The following is a 21,790-nucleotide window of genomic DNA, read 5'->3' as shown; positions in this document are numbered from 1 at the left end:
TTCTGTTGTAGAGATTTAATATGATAATAGTCCATTTCATAGGCTTTTATTATGATAGAGTAATCAAGGGAACCAAGGTTATTGCGGTAATCAAAAGAATGTAATACAGGGACAAAGACCAGACATGGAAAACAGACATACACAACAAAGAACGTAAAGTAACTGAAATAATATATACAAAGTAACAAAAGCAAATGAGCAACTCAGACTCCACTAAAAACTGGAAGTATGGACCAGAGTAAGCGTCCTCTGCTTTTCTAGAAACACCCGCCTGGTTGTTCATAAAAAGTCAAGTCCGGGGTAGTCGAAACAGGAATGGGAAAATATGACACGTTGAACAAATCAGCTTTCATGGCGCAGATGGATACACCGTAACATCAACGAGTTCATGATGACGACCTTAGAACTTCGGTAGTAATGACTTCAATGTTGTAGCAACATAACCCTGTTCCAGAAGCCTACTTGTTAGAAGTCTAGTGCGACACAAAAAAATCTTCGTAGATTCAGCAAGCTCTGGCATAACGTTTGCAGTGGCAGATCCAAGGAGGTGGGGGGCGTCCCACCTTTAGAAAAAATGGTTGAAAAACTGTGTGTTAAATCATGAAAAACACTCACTGGTGATCCTGTCAAGAATTATTTTTGGGTTTTTTTTAGGTTTAGAGAATGTTGATTGTCCATTTTACTTTTATTAGCAGAACTTATATTCAGTTTCCACTTAACCTCTTATATGAAACAATTCAACGTCCTTGCTATTAAAACCCTCTCATATTTTTCTGCAGATGTCATGATTAGTATATATATATATTAACCCTTATGACTTCGGAGAAAAAAAGTAAAATATTCAAAGCACATTAAAAACCTATTAATCTTTTTTTTTAATTAAAGGAATTTAAATCATCATTTGTTGGAAGTTTAATGCTGCTCTTTTTGTAGGGACATAGTGTTCTAGATACCAAGGGCTATAACTGCTAACGCCTAATTTGTTTGTATCATTTTTTTCTTGTGTGTAAAAAAATGAATTTGAAATGCCAACTGACAGAAAAATGAAAAGGAATCTTCCATTTTGATAGATCCTGCGTAAGAAATAATTAACTTAGCATTAATTGTAATAATAAGAAAGTTAAAATACATTTTTTTGCTTTCTTAACAATGACGATAGCTTAAAACAACAAGAATTCGCAGTAGCCCGACGTAAAAAGTCTCTTATGACTATATGCTGTGTTGGGCGATATAACATCCAAATCTGTCACTACGATCAAATTTATTTATTTAAAAATGATGGCAGCATTTTTCATTATATTGTGCGAAGTGTGAACAACGGACTGGCGGACAATGGTACACCATATAAAGCGCCGTATGAAAAATGAGTTCATTCTTAAATTTAGTTCTTCAAAAATTCTGTGAAGGTTTCATCGACAGACAAATAAAAAGCAAAAGTTTATTTTGGTTAACGATTTAATAAGATAACTTTTGAATGACAATAAGTTGTACTCAATAGAGAAAATGACCTCAATATTTAACTTGATTTGAATGGTAAATTGTGACTCCTAAGCTGTCACTAGTATTTGAGAACTTAGCAATTAAAACGTAGACATTTCTTTTTCATAAGATAAAAGTTCTTTAAAATCACTTGTGAAATGCCTTTGCAATTTTTTAAGTACTTTTGTATAACTTGAAAATGGGACTCATCCTCACGTCTAGAAAGGCGGGTATATGAACTGTCACAATAATTACAGAAACTTTGTTGAATTGTATATCTAGATTAATGTAAGCCCTCTTTTGTTTTTATGTATTTTGGTTCATTGAGTTGTGGGGCTTTATTCATACAACAAAATGGGATCATTTTTCCGACTGAAACTGAAAAATCGCCTTAATCGATGTATATACTCTGGGGGAAATAAATTATGAAATTTGTCCAGTAAAAGAGCATTGATACGCAATTATCACTGTACTCGTTGGCATAATATGAGTAAGATTTTCCTGATCGCATATGTTAATTTGTTTTTGGTTTATGTCATCCGTTTCATCAATCTGATTAAAATACAAGTCGTAATTAAAGATTTAATTTTAATTAGATTGCTGTTTCATTGGACGAATTATTTTGCTGTGTTATCACAAATATGGACTGCCAGAAGTTTTTATCCCAATATTTTACCTATTGTTTATCTATAAAAAAACTATCGTGATTGAGGTCGAAAAAATCAGTCATTGCATACCTAACATGCTCCCTAGTCATGGTTTTGTGTCCACCTTCGCTCCTTTGGAAGGATGCATTCCTAATTGATAATCGTGGAAATAAAAAATAAGACATGGACAAAAAGAAAAAGTACACGCAGCGAAGAGATATCACAAGAAACAGCTCGTTTGTGTCTATTTAACGAGGATTCTATTGAAAAAAGTAAAAAACAATATAAAAAGTATCACTTTTCTATTGATAAAAAATTATTTACATTTTTACTCTGTGACCCTATATTATCAAAATAAATACTTTGTCAACGATAAAGATGTACCGAAACAAACGGTACTTATGTAAATAAACGTAAAAACAAAATAAATGAACACTAATTCGATTCATAATCAAGTCAAGTCCAAAATAAACCTGGCAAAATAGATATTACACCACCGGAGCAGCTGGTATCTCAATGGTCCTGACTTGGTACAGACATTTCAGATGAAATGGTGGGTTAAATCTAGGTTTTACAGCGTTCTAAATCTCCCTCTTCCATTGCGGCGTGACTATACCAGGGGTGATTATAAAGCACTTGCATGCTGTTGTCATAATCGGTAAGTCAGCGGTCACTTCAGCACACCGATCGTTTTACAAAAAAACAAAACAAAACAAAACAATCATTACTCGTTGTTTTAGAAGAAACTGAGTATTTTTCAAATAAGGAGTGATATCTAAAAAAAAGAATTTTGTAAGAGACCTTTTAAGACGCATTTCCTCATACCCCTGATGCAGGAGTCTGTTACGCAGACATTTATGGTGTCCAAGGAATTCGGAGTAGTTACTACTTGCTCTAGCGTAGCGAATCAATTGTGAAATATAAACACCATATGCAGGAGATGAAGGTATATTGCTGCACCTTTAAGGAACATTTATGATATTAAAATTAAAGTCTCTTTTATCATAAATCTTAGTGCTGTTGTCAAATTTGAGATGGAGGTCCAAAAAAAGATACAGAACAGGCTGTTTCTGTTGTCTCCTTTATCTCGAGCTCTGGTGGATACACTGACGGTATCCATTTACCAAAAGGAGGGTTGTTGATGGACAATACATCATCAATATATCTATGTAAAGTTAAAAGATTGAGCATCTTTTAAATTTTTATTCTTTACGAGGTTCGGAAGAAATTCAGTCTAGTATGAATGTGAAAACAAATCGGCTAGGAGAAGAGCACAGTTAGTGCCCATTGGAATGCCAACTTCTTGTTGAAAAATAGCTCCTCCAAATATGACAAATATGTTATCCATGAGGAAATCAAGCATATCGCAAACCTGCTTTTCAATGTAGCACACTTTGTCCTTCTGTGATGTTTTAGAAAAATATGTGGATTTGTAACCAAGAAACAACATAATTTTTTGAAACAGCAAAAGATTATAAAGAATACTCAAGGGAACCAAGATTCTAGCGAAAATCGAAAGAATGTAATCCAGGGACAAAGACCAGACATGGAAAACCGACACAAGCAACATTTGAGAAGATGATTTGAAATCTTTTTTTTTCTCCCGAAGTATTAGGAATCTCTACTAAGTACTACGTATCTGTATCTAGGTGTGCCGTCTTTTCTTAAGTAACAATGATGCATTATGCTTTTTTAGTCGGGATTTTAACTGATTGATTGATTGATTGTTGGTGTTTAACGCCCGAGCAGCAATATTTCAGTTGTATAACATGAAATGGATGATAAAATGATGATGAAATGATGATGAAATGAAAATGGGATGAAATACAAGGATTACAGAGTCAGTGAATTTTGATTGCCATTGACAATAGGGAGAGGTGGGTAGGGTCGGGTTATTTAGCTTCTTGTGGCGGAGCGCAAAGGTTCCTACTCCTAATGAATACCACAGCAGAGACATGGCATTTTTCCCAACACGTTGCACCACTATGGTTTGCGGTTAGGTTTTCCGTATAATGACATGACGACCCCAGCATGTAGCATGCCACGGTTACCCCAATACACCACCTGGGCACGCAATTGTTTTATGGACGGAGCGCACAAGCCCCCGGGCAGGGTTCTGAACACTATATAATCGCCTTTTACGACAAGTTTAGCGCTGCTGTGGTCCTATTCTTTTGACACCCGAACCCGCACGGGCGGATTTTAACTGAGTATATGGGGAATAGAAGTATAAAGAGTTGAAAAAATCATAGGTTTTAATGTTATTGTATTCTGATTAAAATCTTAAAATGGGGGTTTCCAGAAGATCTTTTGAATTTTCAGAATCCACATTGAATTAATACCGCTACGGGGGTAACAAGTGTCGTGGTAGGACTGGAGTATAGAAGTTAAAAGTTATAAAGAGATTAGGTAATGCGTTTTGCAGATCCAGCGTTCAGCGTTGTGTGTATGGATTTTTGTGAATTTTGGGATTCCCATACACAGACTGTATATCACAATCATCGTCTTTAGTGGAGACCAAAATACGGATTTATGGTTTTTTTTCAATATCTCTTCTGTCAAGTGGAGAGTGTGGTAGCAGTATATGTCTTATTACTGCTAATATTTTCTACGTCGACTTTCGCCATAAACATTGGATGTAGTACGTTTGCAGGCAAAAACAATGTTTTTTTTTTGGTTTTGTCTGCTGGTACGACAATATTTTTGGCAAGAATAGTACACAATGTTTTGGGTGCGTCGGGAACGTAAAAAAAAGAAAACTATTCTGTGCAAAAGGTTTGTGACTGAATAAATAATAAAAAGCTTTTTTCTTGTGACTTTTGATATCTGTCTATCCAACAAGTTTATGGCGTGATTTATTTTTTCAAATAAAGTCTTGTTTTCTATTTTTAGATTCCTCCCCCCTTTTTGCAAGGATATCATTGACGAAGTATACTGTATATCTTACGACAGTGTTGTTCATGAAATCATTTTTTTTCAATAATGGCTTGAAAATAAAGAAGACTAAAGTGGTCAATACAGCGAATTTTTGATATGATAAAACAAGGAAAATTTTCCAAGTATAAAAATTTCCACGGTCATGATTCGTTTCGGGAAAATTCTTAAAATTGTAATTACACTCCGGTCATGCGCAGTCGCTCCAGATCGATAATTTCGAAAGTCGGCTTCCATTAAAGAACATGAAATTCAGGTCATAGCTAAATGTCAGTGTTTCTCATAAAAACTACTATTTCTAATTGACAAGACTTTTTAATGGATCCAAGAATTGCTTGGTATCAACCGGAGCATTTGGGAATAGCACATGATATATGGACTTATATTATTGAATCGCAATTAGGCGTGAATGTGTCGAATATGTCACTGAATAACAACTTGAACTCAAATATGGACCAGAAGCAAAAAGAATTTATTCCTTTGGACATTACAAATAATTTTGCCAAAAAGCAAGCGCCAACGAATAGACAGTTAAGCGTTCAGAATGCAGAGAACAACAGCAAACGTAAAAGAGACAATCGTGCCAGCACGTATGGATTGAACCATTCCTCCTACAAACATCAGATGCTTGACGGGATGACTCCTTGGAAGCCAAGAGATAAAAGATATTCTCCGGACGTTGTTGGGTACATTTCAGTTTTAACAATGATTCTATTACTTAATTTTGCAAGAGTAAAATGGGAAGTAGTTAATGGGCGATACACAATCCACGAAACATGTAATGTGACATGTGGTTGTGTAAGACATCGTCATGGTGTGTAGAGGCCATTAAAAGGGTAAAAAATCAAGGGATTGCTGTGGTCTCTAAATTTATACATATTTGATTTTATACAATTCTGTTTAAGTTTAATCAATTCAAATGTATAAAAGAATTGATATAAGTCATTACAAAAAGCATTTTTAACTTGTACAATGTTTTTTGTTCTGTTGGGTGCCTCAAACTTTGTTATAAACTGAATGCTTATGAATACACATTTTCCTTTGATGGGTCAAATCAAGTTATTCATATTTAAATACTTGAAGAATATAAATGACAGATTTCTATTTTTACTTTCAGTTTAGATTTTTTGTAAACTTTTTATTTTCATTTCAACATTTGTTTTATTCATGTCTAAATGATTTTAAGGTTTTTGAATATTTTTTTTACTTTCAAGGCCGAAGTTAACCAATCCTTCATTTGTCAACTCTGGCATATAGGTTTATTACAATTACTCACTTAATTTTATTAGTTCCTAATTAGAGGCATTTTGATTGGTTGTCTGAAGGAATGACATTTCCTTGTACTGCCTACTGGCTTAATGGTAGTTACATGTGAATAGGAAAGAATACATTACACAACAAACAATTTTGTTTTCCATGAAGGTATTTTTTAGCTCTTTGGTGTTTATATGATATTATACATCTTTATGAGTTTTTTTAAATTTTTTTGGTTGGCCGTTAAGAAAGATAGTTATGAATTTAAATTTTAGAAAGACAAATCAGCTTTTTAATATGATCAAGTAATAAGTTACTATTTTGTTTTCTACAGCCTTCATGAAGAGATAATTGACTTCTATAACTACATGTCTCCTACATTAGAAGAAGCTAACATGAGAAATGAAGTTGTATGCAGAATCAAATCAGTAGTTAATGAGTTATGGCCTGAAGCTAAGGTAAGTTGTTATATTGATAGTAATGTGAATAACAATTCATGTAACTAATTTTTCAGGCAAAGAAGATCTTTTTGTACATGAACATGCACATACATGTGTATATATATATGTATGTGCCAAAACGCTCTATTAAAATGTAATAGAATATAATATCATCTTTTTACAGACTAAGCTTTTTACAAACCTAAAAAGACATGGTTATATTGGTATTTGAGGTAAATTTTGCCTTTAATTTGAACATTGTAAAGTTGTTCATGTCTGCAGTTTAGTACATGTACATGTGATTTATAATATAATCTTTTTTTTTTTTTTCCCTAAGGCCAATTAAGAACTTTTTTCATGCCTTAAAACTTTTAAAATAGTTTAAATACATTTCAAATGAAAGCCAAAAATGATTTTTTTCCCACTTTTTAGTGGAAGTCAGTTTTTTCAAATCTGGATTTTACTGTTACGATTCTTCTTTTTCAACTGTATAATTACTTCTGATTTTGCCAATTTCTACTTCGTTTGTTGACCATGTAAAATAATCCCTATATACAAAGAGAAGTAGTACATAGTGTAGACTACAATCTGTACAACCGATGTATATAGGGATGCTTCTACCATAGTGTAAATTCTTCTTTGCACTTTTAGGTGGAAATTTTTGGGAGTTTTAGAACAGGCCTGTATCTTCCTACCAGGTAAGAGGCTTTTAGAGTATGGACATTCATTTTCATTTTTAACTACTGAAAGGATGTTGTCATTCTTATCAAAAAAGAATGAGGATAATTTACTGGACTTAGGGTGAAATAACGGAATTTATTTTACAGTGTGATTTATCCGAAATTTTTACAAAGGGAACATTTGGTATATCACTGCTATTTATATAATAAAAATAATCTTAACACTGTCAGAAAATGCAAAACCAGGAAATTTCAGACAAACAATGGTATAAACATTGATCATCTTCTCATAAATGCAAATTAATATTCTTATATTTTTTTTTTTTTACGTCAGTGGATGTTGAATTGTATTCAGAATTTATCTTGTAATTCAAGCTTACCTTGAAGCCAAGTTAACTTTTTAAAATAATTTTGTATTTCAGTGATATTGATTTGGTAGTTTTTGGAAAGTGGGATAACCTGCCACTTTTTACTTTGGAGAAAGCCCTGCTCGAGGGAGGTATAACCACCAGAAAAGATCTTAAAGTGCTAGACAAAGCTTCCGTAAGTACATGTAGCATTTCAGAATGTATAGGCCGTTTAGCTGAGAAATTTTTAGCACTAGTTGATCTGAAATTTAAAGAGTGTAGCAGATTGAAGTCACATGATCCCTTGTCAAATATTCTCTCCACCACAGTTATGCACTGCTTTGAATAGCTCCATAACTGTAATATCTGGGATGTGAATAAAGTGTAGAGGTTGTGAAATGAGATCTTGTCACATGTAGGACAAATGAGAATTTACTGTCCTATGTCTGTAGATGTTTAATTGTTGATACATGTAGTCAGTTCTAATGATTTGATTTGATTTGCAAAAATATATTTGAACAGAGGAAGGCAACAAGAAAATTTAGTCTTTGAAAAAATTTCTTTATTTAGATAAATGAAAATGACGAACAGTATCAGCATGAAGAAAGATCGCCTCATTTGAGTATAGATTTAAAGGCTCAACAAACATTAAACATTCTTTGTTTTTCTTTGCAGGTCCCAATCATCAAGTTGGTTGATAGTCAGACTGATATAAAGGTTGATATTAGTTTTAACACTAAAAATTCTGTAGAAAGTGCCAAGTTCATAAAGGTAATTTAATATTGGTCTGAAACAGAAAGTTATTCCTTGTACAGTGAAACTTCTCCAAACCAGATCCTCAGAAAACTTGTCTTTCCTTCAAACCGACCGTTTTCAAACATCCCGGCCGATATACCTTAAAACCTGTGTGTTTTGTCTTCAATAGACCGGCCACCCCCTAAAACTGTACATCGGCCAGTTTTTCACAGTTTTAGTTACATATTTCAAATAAAACCAACCTTTCAATGCTGGCCGCCTGGTTATTGTTCACCTGTAATAAATGTGTCAACAAAACTGTAAATGATTAAGTAATATTATGTAATTAATAATTCATTCACTGATTGGTTGGCATTTCATCAGTGGACAGATGATAATTGAAAGGGACAGTAGTTTAAACAACAAATTTAATCCAGACATTACATTTTGTCACTGTTTTGGCTGTTAATTGGTGTGTACACACGTCAGGCAACCGGGTTATTTAATAATACGATCTTTACGATCTTTTAATTGTCAATTAACTGTGACCTGTGCCCAAGCCTAAACAACATAGGGGTGAAATTATAAGACTTAGTTGATAGGTAATTTACGAAAACAATACAAATAATTGATTATCATCAATAGCCCTTTGATCTTTAATACACATTCTTTCAAAACCGTGAACATTATTTTGTCGGCAGTACCGTTTGTAAAATCAAATCTTTACAAATGATGCAAGCTTTGAAATATAACAAAAGGCCAAAAATTTTGAATTTGCAATAAACATGTCTCGACCAACAAACTGACAAGGTGTAGGGTTATAGAACACATAGAATCTCTTAGCTCTTAGAATGCATTGCTATTTTTCACAAAACAGGCCATCCCTATAAACCAGCTATTTTTTCTTGTCCCAGTGGTGGCTGGTTTTGAGAAGTTTCACTGCCTCTTTTTTTTTAGGTCACTTTGACCTTATGTGAGTAGTTAAGTAATCAACATTAATTTTTATGACATTTTTGTTATTGTTTATTAGTGTTGAAATTTCCCATTTTCTTGAAACATGCCATGACAGTACCATTTCTATAGGCTTTTAGTAATTCTTAAAAAAACATATGAACATTAGATATGCAGTTTAGAAGCTACATTTCAGAGGACTGTCCATTCACATTTTCTCACAAAATTCAAAGGCAATATGCTATTGAGAAATCTCTTGTGGAAGTTAAAGACTATTTTATGATTGACAAGAAATGAAAATAATCATTAGAGGTTATAATGACTTGTTGACTTCCAAGTACATATTGATATGGTCCATCTGTATTATTGTATGTTGTAGAAATTCATGGAACAATTTCCAAATCTGAAGTATCTAGTCTTAGTTTTAAAGCAGTTCTTGCTCCAAAGAGATCTGAATGAAGTGTTCACTGGAGGTATAAGCTCCTACAGTCTGATCTACATGGCCATCAGCTTCTTGCAGGTAGGAACAGTTATCAATTAAATGTCCAGTAAGTCATGTGGCTAACCAAAATAAGTAGTATGTTTGTTGTTGTTGATAAAGGAAAGTAAATGTAGGTTAAATTTTGATTATTTTGGTTTTTAGTTTATTTATGCAATTCGAAGAATTTGAAATGTAATGAGGACAAAATGAGTTTCAGAATACAATGTTATTTGACTTAATGAATTAATTCATGACTTTTCTATACAGTTGCACCCAAGAATTGATGCTACAGACCCAGCAGCGAATCTAGGTGTGTTGTTAATAGAATACTTTGAACTTTATGGTAGAACATTCAATTACTTAAAAGCTGGTATTCGTATTAAAAATGGAGGAAGTTATGTGCCGAAGGAAGAGATTCAAAAGCACATGGATAGTGGTTACAGGCCATCATTACTTAGTATTGAGGACCCACTGACAGAAGGTAGGCAGCTTTTTTTTCATAAGTGTAGTTGGTAGACCCTACCTAAATAATGTTAAGTGGACAATAATTTTATGTAAATTTACCAACTACTTAAATGGTTGCCAGTTTCATAGTTGTTTTCAAACATTTGTAAGAATTTTTAAGATGAAAGAAAATACTGTCATAAAAAAAAATGGAAAATTTTCTATTTTTATGTTATTGTTAAAGGTTCATAACATTTATTTTCTTTACAGGAAATGATATAGGGCGCAGTTCATATGGTGCTATGCAAGTAAAATATGCTTTTGAGTATGCATATTTGGTGCTGAGCTACACAATCACACCTCAGGGTATCATCCCGTATGGAAAACCAAATCAAAGGTAAAAAAAAACTAAAAGGACATATCTATTTTATTGTTAATAACTCCCTTTTTTTTGTCCTGTATGTCTTTAAAGTTGATTCTCTCTGTACCGGCTTTGTACCTCAAGCAGTAACATGTCACAATTTGAAAGGGGAAGGTGTCTTCATGTTTATTCTATTCTGAAAAATTATGATCACATGCTTTGGCAAACTAGTTATTTTATCAAAAGTTGTACAGGCCTGGACAATTATTTTTTTTTTAACTTGTCTCATAGGACAAGTACAAACCAAAACTTACTTCTCCAGTGAAAATAGACTTGTCAAAAAGAAATTAACTCTGATTGAAAGAGTAATTAAGGAAATCAAGATTGTAGTGGAAATCAAAAGAATGTCATCCAAGGACAAAGACCAGACACAGAAAACACACACTCACAACAAAGAACATAAAATAACCAAAATAATACATACAAAGCAACTAAAGTATTTGAGCGACTCTGGCAGCACTATTAACTGGGAGCTTTGACCAGGTGAAGTAAACAAAGTAATAAATTAAAACAAAGCTTTATTTCTATGGCAACCTTTTCAGATTGTTAAATCTATGTTTACATTTGTAACACTTGTCTGCCATTGATTATATTTCACCTCAATTTTATCATTTTTAGCTCACCCGGCTAAAGGCCATGTGAGCTATTGCCATCACTTTGTGTCCGTCATCGTTAACAATTGTACAAAACTCTTCTTCTCTGAAACTACTTGACTGAATAGAACCAAACTTGGTATAAATGTTCCTTGGGGTATCCTGTGTAGAACTGATGTGGGGATTTTTGATTTTCGAAAAACATGGCCACCGTTACTAAAAATAGAACATAGGGGTCAGACAGTATATTTTTGAATATATCTCCAAAACCGTTAGGGTTAGCTAAATTCTGATTGGGTAAAAGTGTTCAGCATGATGAAGTCTATCATCTGGTCAAATTTTGGTTTTAATCCGTTAAGCCATGTTGGAGTTATTGCCCTTTTTCAATGATTTTTACTATTTTCAATTTTATTTCTTTCAAAAATCTCCTCTGACACAACTTGACCAATTGAAACCAAACTTGGTATAAATGTTCCTTGTGTTACCTGCATAGAACTGATGTGGGGATTTTTGATCCATCAAAAAGTATTGCCCCCATTACTAAAAATAGAACATAGGGGTCAGACAGTAGTTTTTCGCATATATCTCAAAACTGTTAGGTTTAGCCAAACTCTTTCAGTTGCTGACATGATCGTTATTATAAGATCTTCAAAGGGATCGAAGTTGTCAGGCGACTCCTTTTAAGAGTTATTGCTCTTGTAAGATGAAATTTTTTGTTTTTTTTTTACAGTTTTCAGCCAATATCTTGAAACCTATAATAGATAGAAAGAAACTTTCAATTGTTGAAATGATCCTTATGATAAGTCCTACCAAAGTCTTCTTGAGTCAAAATTGTTGGACATCTTGTTAAATTTATTACCCTTGAAAGACAAACTTTAACCAGGTGAGCAATTCAGGCTCCTGGGAGCCTCTTGTTAATTTAACAATCCAATCTATGTCTATGTATGAGACTGGTTTCGATTATTTTTGTGTTCTTACTACATGTATGTCTAATGTAAATGTTGTATCTGACTAAGAACAAGTTTTGAATTATCGGTTACAAGTTAATTAGTGATTTCAGTTCTTTATTTGCTTATTAGCTTGATTGTTGCTGTTAGCATTTTGTAAAAGATGGATTTAATCTTTTTGTACAAAATAATTTTACTTGGCCAGTCCTTTTCTTCAAAATTTTCGACAACTAGTCCGAATAATAGGATTCAACTAGCCGGAAACCAGAAATGTAGATAACATTTCACTAGCCTGAATTAATTTATTAGCCCTGGGCTAAAGGCGAGCACTGCTTGTCCAATCGGGCAAGCTTCATTTAAATTTTACTTGTCCAACTATTTTTTACTCTGGTATCAGAAAAATGTTCATTAAGTCCTATTGTATCGTAACAACTGTTACGGTTATCTCAAGGTAGAGGATGGAAATTCGGGTAAGAATTATTTTCTTAAATAAAGTTGTCTATTCAAGTTATTCAACAAAATAAATATGTCAAATACTGTAGACATAATAATTATCACGGTGGACAGAAAAGCATGAAATACAGAACTTACGAAATGGATTTGTTAACACTATATATAGCTAATCATTTTTTGATACTGCAAAAGTCGATACCCACAAATATATTTATTTAACTGAATTTAAAAAATTAGCAACAGCGAAAATTAATACATTTACAGTGGTCATTAATCATTGCTTGATATCGAAGCAGGAAATATATGGGTAAAATGTATGATTAATGAGAAATTACAATGTAAATACTTAAAAAAAGGGTGTGACAAAATTAAGGTTTTTTGGCAATATGGTTTATTTTTCTCTGTTACATTACTTAGCTTTTTTTTTGTGGTATTCATGCATGAGCTGCAAAATAAATCAATGATGGTGTAATGTTCTATACCTATAGATAAAAAGCTTAGAGAAGTTTTTTTTTTTAAGAAATCTTCATTTTGATTTCTGTATTAGTTATAGCATTTTGGGAAGAATTGTTCGTGTAACAGATGAAGTAGTTGAATACAGGAAATGGATCAGAGAAAACTTTCCAAGGCAAGTGATTCCCAATAACACTCTTCCTGAATCTGGAAACCGAAGCTATGCTAGTGTTGCGAACACTAAAACCCAAGACAAAGAACAAGACTGTAATAGGTAATGGCACGAAATCATAACTCTCCAAAATTATACCCTTAAGCTGATTTTCTTCCAAAATAGGGACATGGATGTCATTACTTTAATGATTGACTTTCAGTATATTCATGTCCATGCATGTTGCATGTTTTCAATAGGTAAGGATATGACCACATTGCATAAATTTTGGGTTTGATTGAGATGTTCAAGTGGTCTATAGACAGTGATTTAGCTAGCGCTCGTCATTTTCGCCATTTACGAAAGGATTTCGTAAATGACAAAAATGTTTTAGATCGTTTTCGTCACTTAAAATTTGAAAAGTGTATAAAAATATCATTTATAATCCTTTAAAATAACAACAATTTATGAATCGTTTGATCATTAGGACCGTGAAAGATAATCCCAGGGTTCTCACTCAACTTCAGGCGGTTGTTTTCGACCGTCGAAAAAAGCCTGGAGTTGACTTGAGACATTTCTGCTTTTAAGTACGTTTAAAATACAATTTACATATATTAAGGATTAGTCGTGTTAAATGATTTCGATCTTTGACAGATACCGACCGATTTTACTTCCATATAAAAACAAACCCTTCACGAACCTCGCAACATATGTAGCTATCTATTTTTAGAAATTTAAATGCACACAAAAACAATGTCTCCTATGTGTGACTGGTCATCTGATGGATTTCAATTAATGTTAACGCAATAGTGGACAGTTAGGAAGTATTAATCAACGATAAATATTTATTTTACGATTCTCTTTTCTTCTTGAAACAAAATCACAATGATTACGAATGTCTTCAATTCTACTCATGATCTGGGGTCAAAGGTCACTAAAAAATTACCACCCAAGCAGTTAGATATCACCCATCAACCGCTTACATAGTGCAACATTCTACAGTTGACTATGCCAATGTGGCCAACCTCCTTTCTATCTGTCTAGTTTCTGCGTTATCTTCTGGTGACTTAGAGGGGATTTAGTAAGTACTATCTGATCAAGACCTATCTTAAGAACAGGCTCAAGGTTTCATCAATCAATTCTCTTCTTAAGATCTGTCTGTATCCTTCTGATTTGAGGAGTTTTAGGTTGAAGATGGCATTTGAGGTGTGGTGTTTGGTAAAGGACAGGATGATTATCTCTTATTAGTTGAGTGTCAGGTCATACCATAATAAATAGTAGCTTATGTCAAATACTAGCTATTTTTAGTCTGAATGCATCAAAGCTTTGTCATGATGTAAAAATAATTCTATTTGACTATTTTTCTAATAGTAACTTTTTTTTTTTATTAAGTTACACACATTTTCTTATAGAAAATAATAGTTATTTTGTTGTATGCCTGTATCTGTAAACTTAAAATGAATATATTTAAGAGTGCTTATGTCTTCAGTTAATGATACTATTGACTATTTACAAATTTCTGTTGCCCATAATATGTCGTTCATGCTCTACGCAAAAGTGACTAAAGCCCTAAAATCCTAGCTAAAACCCTGCTGTAGATCATGGGTTACTATATTCAGGAGATTAAAGAAGCTTAATTTTATAATTGGACCTCCTTTTGATTTTTTTGGTCTAAGCAGCTTAATTCTATCTTCGGAAAACCTTCTGATTTTTTGGGGTCTAAGGAATCTTATATGTCATTGTTTATTTTAGAGCTAGTCCAGATGAAGTAGGAAGAGTGATAGGTGATGACAAGTCAGATTCTAGTTCAATTTACAAGTCATCATCAAGTTCTGCTTCTAACTGTTCAACATCAAGTCTCACTAGTGATTCTGTAAGTAACGTACCTTAATTAAAAACATGGATCTTTCTGATTTTGAACCAAAAAAAAAACTTTCATATTTTAGTTTTTAGCCAGTTTGTAATTGCTTAACTCACCGTAATTTTATTTAGCGTTAAAAGTTGTGTATATCCACACAATTTTGCTTAAATGAGAGATTTGTAAGTTTGGTTGCAGATTGTACACTGTGAATAATGTCACAGCTAGCCTGATAGATGAAGATCTGATGGTTTGTCAAGACTTTCAATATTCAGAGCTACCATTCCTTACTATTTCAGCATAAGTCTTCTGATTTTGTCATTAAAATGTGTCGTACAAATTCATTAGAAAATCTTAAGATTTTTTTTTTTTTTATTGAATAAAAATGAATATCTAGATTTTATTTGTCACCATGGCTGTGTCTGGTTTAAAATTAGTAAAATTCTCTTTGTATTCTTTTCAGTGTTTGCCAATTATGTATTTTACATGACAAAATGAATATCATTTTTTCCAAACGAGCTCATTTAGAAGCTTTATAAAACAAAAATGTCTGCTCCTTACAAAAATCTTCAGTAGACTATGGCCTTACTAATTTCCATAACTTGGGTTGACAGCTCTGAATATTGATTATGTTTGCTTTGCTGTGATGCCACAGTTAATATGAAATAATGTCATTGGAACTTGCCAATAATTTTCAGTTTCATGGCAGTAGCCTGTGATAGTAAAATCAGGCAGTCAGTACAATAGATTAAATGTTTTTCCCAGAAATTTGTCAAGGCATGGTTATTGAACTGTTTTGAGAGCACTCAACCATTACAAAAGGTCATTATGGGGCACCCCACTTTGACATAGGGGCAGTTTATTTTCTTATTCCTGCAATGAACAGCATAAGTGTGATGTAAAATGTCATAAATGTGTGCCAACACAAAAGTTGTGTTTGTTGATTTGCCACTCAGTTAAAACATAATAAATTTATTCTGAAACTTAAAAAAAAGTTGGATTTCACCAACTGGGAGCACACTGTAAAATTCATGGTAAAGTCAGCATCATGCTAGAAGACCAAGGCATGGTGCAGCACCATGCTAAATTGGTCTAGGGAAACCTCTACCAGACTTTCTTTTTAAGTTGCTGATATCAAAGTTACAAATTACCATGAACTCATGAATGAAAGAATTGTAGAACTATGCATTAAATTTTGATGTAGTAACTTTCATACTTTAAAAATTGGTTATAAATTGATTGAATGCAAAGTAAAATTCTTATGTAAACAGATATCTGGGTATTTAAACTTGCATTTTATAAAGATGTGAAAATAACTGTAACAGTTTTAAAGTTTTTTTTTTTTTAAATCTTTCCAGCACATGATCTCACCGGGTCTAAAAACATTTTTTTTCAGTAGCAGAAATAAAAATTGTTCAAATTTACATACAAATGAAATAAAAAATTCTGGTAGTTGTGTACAAGCATGAAATTCAAGTGATTTTTTGCTTAGGTTAGCTTTAGCTTCTAATATGCTGAGTTGGCAATTAATTGTCTTCTTGTGCAAAAACAAATATTGCCTAAGTTTTGAATGAAACAATCTCTATTGCAGGAAAATGAGACTGATAATTCTCAAAACAAAGAATCTTCAAAGAAACCTGCAGCTAATTCTAGTACCACTACAAACAATGTAAGCAGTAAGTCTACTTCTAAACAGGGCTCGTTTCAGCATAGCAGAGAATTTCGTAGCAGAGACTACAATAAGAATCCCACTCATAAACGTGATGAAAGTTCAAGCAGTGTATCTTCAACTCGATCAGGAAGTCAAAATCGTAACCGTCCAGTTTCAGGTGGTGCTAGCTATGACTACTATGGACAAGGTAAAAGTGGTGGGCACCATAATGGCCACCATGTATACAACAAAAATTACAGAGGACATCAGACTAACAACCAACAAGGTAGCAAAGTTTTCTCCAAGAGACGGAAAAGTACAACTTACACCACACAAAATAGTAACTTTAAAAGAGATAGTGTTCCAATGAATGGCAATAGTGCAAGATAGTAGTATCTGCTGTTAAACAGTGGAGTGCTAGTGTAGTGAGAGAGGGTTGTGAGCCTGGTCAATTTATGCTACTTTTAATGGAGGCTGACTTTTGTTCCTATGTAAATATAACATTTTTTCCATGTATGTTTAATTAAATGAATTCACATTTCAGTTTTTCAATCCCTATGTAATGAATTCCAGTTTTCTTTTAGGAATTATATGTAGAAAAATGAAGTTGTGATTAATAATGTATGAAAAGAGACAAAAAAATTGAAATATAGACTACCGAAGTTTTAAGAAAAAAATGTGTAAAAGTTATTGTTTTCATATGTAGACTCATCATGATAAGGAGACATATTTGCATGCTTAATTTTTTTCATCATATTTCATTGTAAAAAAATGGAAAAGATATCAACTTTTAAATGAAGGGAAGTTGCCTCACCAGGGTTAGAAAACATTAGAAAAGAAAAAAATGTTAACATATATTTACATTAAGAGGCCTTTGTTCTGTGTTAAACACAGATGATATACGAGTGGTGTAATCCATTTGACAGTAAGATAGTTGTTTTAATTATTTTATATGATCTTAAAAGCCATAATATTTCTATGCCATTTTGTGTTAAATATGTACATGTATGCAATTTTGCTAGACTTCAGTATCTTTAAATGTACATTTTTCTCTAGTATCAGTGTAGATATGAAAAGGTAACACTAGGTGTTGCATCAGTTTCAATTCTTTTGAATCAAATTAAGATTTGTGTGAAAAAAACTAAAAATCTTATTTTTTTTCTGTAAAAAATGTGAACTTGTACATGTTAAGACAGTTCTCATGTTGATGTACTGAAGGAGAAAAATGTTTATATTCTTCAGTAAGTTCATTGTGATATCCATAAGATATTGTTAGATGTTAACAGGTTATTAATGTAATGCTCTCGTTAATTGAAGAATAATAATAAAAAAAGTTGTCATATATATATGCTTATTCTAGGGTAGTCTAATTTTAAATTGTAGACAAACCAAAGACATGATATTAAGTGCTGTTTGGTGTTATAAACTGAAATAAAATGTAAACATTTTTTATGAAAGATGTAGGAAGAATCGATTTTGAAGTCATTCCATCATCTGGATTCTGAATTTTGAATCATTTTGATCATTTCTTCAATTTTGTGCCAATTAATGTCTGAATCAAGAGTTTTTCTTTATGTCAACTCAGCATATACTCACATATTGCAAATTACCCATTCAATACAAATGGTCCTTTCATTTTTTGGTAATTGTTTTTCATGTTCAGTGGATATGTTAGAATATCTTGTCCTAATTGTTGACATTTGTGTAAATACATGTGATTAGTGCTAGCATGTAAACATTATTGTATACATGCTCTTAATTATTTCATGTGATCTCACTTTAATTAGTCAAGTAACTGCAGGCTGCAGTCATTGAAAGTAAGATGTGTATTTTTCTGATGTGATTGGAATGGTAGGATTTATACTTAATATTACAGAGTTATGTCCCTTGACCAAGAATAAATCTTAACAGTTTAATTTAAATTTCTTAACTTCATAATTACGATTATAAAAAAAAATTAACATGCAGTAATATGTAAAATATGCGATCCTATGTTTCAGTATTGCTCCCATGAGTTTATTCATATCAATGAATTAATTGATATGAATGAGATTAATGAGTCTGAATTAAGTGTCTGGTACACCACTAGTTTCTTAATCATTTCTCGTACAGGTAAATTTTATAAAAAAAAAATCATAATCTTTTGAATTTTAGGTTTTAAGAAGGTTTTAAGATAGACAATCCATCATGGCATATCTTGGGAAGTCTCTGTAATGAAGGGATCAAATGTCTGGCTGTACATATCATTTTAGTATTTTTTATGTGAGAGTTGCAACATTTTATATGCATTGTATGACTGGTCCATTAATCATTTTACTGTTCATTTACATTTTACTCAAGCTTGTCATGATAAATGAGTACTATGCATAAGCTTGTGATGTTTTCTTTGAATGAAAGAATCATGATTACTTTGTATTACTTTTTATCTTTAAAGTATTAATTCTTTTCTTTTTGCCTTGATGATTTTAAATCTTCTAATAATCACTTTTTTCTATTGTTGAGTTATTGGCATACTTTTGTTATTAGAACAATAAAGCCCAAAATAAATTCGGAAATAAAAATAGATAGCATACATTTTCCTCCCAAGTGTTCCAATAAATTTCCAGTTTTAAGCCTTTTTTCATAAATTTTCTTTGTATTTAGATTAATTGAATAATGCTTTGGCATTTATGGGAGTATGCATTGAATTGTAGGATCTACTTCATGTGGTAAAATTGTTATATAAAGTTTAGCAAAACAACATACTTTATAATGTGCTAGTCAGTATTTATCATAGTTGCCAAATGTTGCTTTTATATTCAGCTTTTATTCACAGACAAGTCATTTCTAAAAAAATAGTTATTTTAATCTTGATGCTATTTCTGATGACTAAATATGCGAGAATAGGCCATCACTCACAATTTTAGGATTAAATAATTTTAAGTAGGATGAGGGGTTGAAACCTGAAAATTAACTTTCAAAATTCTAAGGGGTATTGTTTGTATAAGTGCTTCACAGTGTTTTGAAATTGTTTTCATTAAATATGAAAAAAATCTATAAGTGCTGTACTCAGGATTCCAATTATGCTTTCTGTATTAAACTGTGAAGGTCAGACTGAAATATTCAGCCATTGCTTGTCAGAGATGGTTTGTTTAAGTAGAAACTTGTTATTTTTGCCCTGTAATTATCTTAAGGGTCCTAGATTAAATTGATTACCAAAAAGAAATGTTTGATCATAAATATTTTGGTCAAAGAGAATTTATACCAAGGTTAATCATGGCAACATCAATATTTTATCACATGAGAAGAAGGCAAATTGTTCATTTTGAGTATAAGACATGATATTTCGATTGGTCTGGTGATCACCAGATTATATTCTTTACTTAATATTCCAGATATCATTATACTAAGGCAGCAGTCTTTGTGGCAATGCTTGTGAGTATTGGTGCTTTATTGGGAAAGAATTTTAGCAGAAGAAAAAATAGGAGCAATAATACAAACCTCAAAATTATGTGATGTACTGGTCCCAGTTCAGAGTGTGATATTTTTCATTGCCATGCTTCAATTTAAATGGTGCTTTAAATTGTCCTGTAGTATCTTAATGATCTATTTTCTTTCTCCCTTTCTTGTCTTTTCTTTGTCTTTTTTCCTTTTTGAATAAGAAAGGTTGCTATTTAAAATTTTGTGATATATACAGTTTCTCTGCTTTAAATTATGTAAGTAGATAAGTCCAACTTGTAATCATAAATTTGACTATTACGCATATACCTTCTCATATTCTTTTTATTGAACTTAACATAAATTTAATGTAAAACTCCTGGACTATTAGTATATATAAAACGGCATTACAGATATAGTGTTTTGTATTAGAAAACCTACCAAAAACATAAAACTTGAAGAAAAAGTGTTGTTTTTGAATATAACCTGAAATTACTTGTTTGGTTTTTTATTTTTTTTTTCAGCGGTATTTGAAATTTTAAGTATAACATTTGTATGGCTGCCTTATTTTTTAAATTCATTATACCTTAAAATTCTTATCTAACAGCACTGATAATTGTTTTTTTGCTCTTGTAACTTTTTGAAAGATAAAGGCCAGTGTATTGGTGCATTTACCATTATTAATGCGATTTTGTTTGTATACAAAGTTTTCAGGTGTAAAATAAGTGTTAACTTGTTAGTGGGACAAAACAGAAATCCTTATCTTGCTATATTGCCTTTAAATGTAAACATTTTTATGTGATATTTTTTATCAACTTTGTATATAATGCAACAAATGTTTTGTAAATGTGAAGGAAAATAGTCAAATATGCTAGAATTTTCTTTTATTTTGAACAATATTTGCAATAACACCATTCTGATTTAATACAAAAAGATTCCTCAAAACTGTTTACTTTTTTCTATGTACCATAAAAAGCATATGGTGAACTATTTGATATTCGTGTCCATACTTAAAAATTGCTCAAAGAGAAAAGGATTGTAGTATATACAAACATTTCTCTTAAACTGTTTTTTTTGTTTCATGTTTATATGTATTTACATTTTGTTGTTTATTATTGTTGCATATTACATAATGACTTCAGTAGCAAACAGTATTTGTATTATTAAAGTAGAAAAAATAGAAATGAAGGGCTTGTTAGGTTATAGAGAAAAAAATTCTGATTTTAATTAAGGGTTTTAAGGACAGAACTCAGAATATCAGGAAATAAGTATTTTTAAATTTTATACAATGAATGCATCTAAGAACTAAATGAAAGAATAGTTATATTTATACCTAAAAACACTTAATGTTTGTTAGTATTGTTATTGGAAAGAAAATTTTTGAAGGTTTCCAGGACCAGTAAATTTCAACTTATTTATTGTATTGGTTATATACATCTGTCTCTGTTATAAAA

At 31.9% G+C, this 21,790-nt stretch overlaps 1 protein-coding gene across 2 annotated transcripts; it reads left to right on the top strand.

Annotated features, from left to right (window-relative positions):
- The first annotated feature begins 5,243 nt into the window (after positions 1-5,243).
- Positions 5,244-20,404, top strand: LOC148615797 (terminal nucleotidyltransferase 4B-like). Of its 2 annotated transcripts, none has more exons than XM_088582384.1 (11): positions 5,244-5,746; positions 6,649-6,772; positions 7,406-7,452; positions 7,857-7,977; positions 8,457-8,552; positions 9,847-9,987; positions 10,216-10,429; positions 10,663-10,789; positions 13,354-13,434; positions 15,163-15,283; positions 16,860-20,404. In XM_088582384.1, exons 1-11 carry the CDS (start codon positions 5,379-5,381, stop codon positions 17,307-17,309), a joined length of 1,890 nt encoding a protein of 629 aa, XP_088438510.1. In that variant the 5' UTR covers positions 5,244-5,378; the 3' UTR covers positions 17,310-20,404. The 2 variants fall into 2 exon arrangements, with proteins under 2 accessions (XP_088438510.1, XP_088438511.1); XM_088582385.1 differs by having other exon boundaries at positions 13,354-13,533.
- The last annotated feature ends 1,386 nt before the right edge of the window (positions 20,405-21,790 follow it).

This window comes from Perna viridis, chromosome 5 (genome assembly GCF_037379345.1).
Source record: "Perna viridis isolate PV_CMFRI_1.1 ecotype Kerala chromosome 5, ASM3737934v1, whole genome shotgun sequence".
NCBI classification, from domain to species: Eukaryota; Metazoa; Mollusca; class Bivalvia; order Mytilida; family Mytilidae; genus Perna; species Perna viridis.
This window is presented reverse-complemented; position numbering and strand designations above follow the sequence as displayed.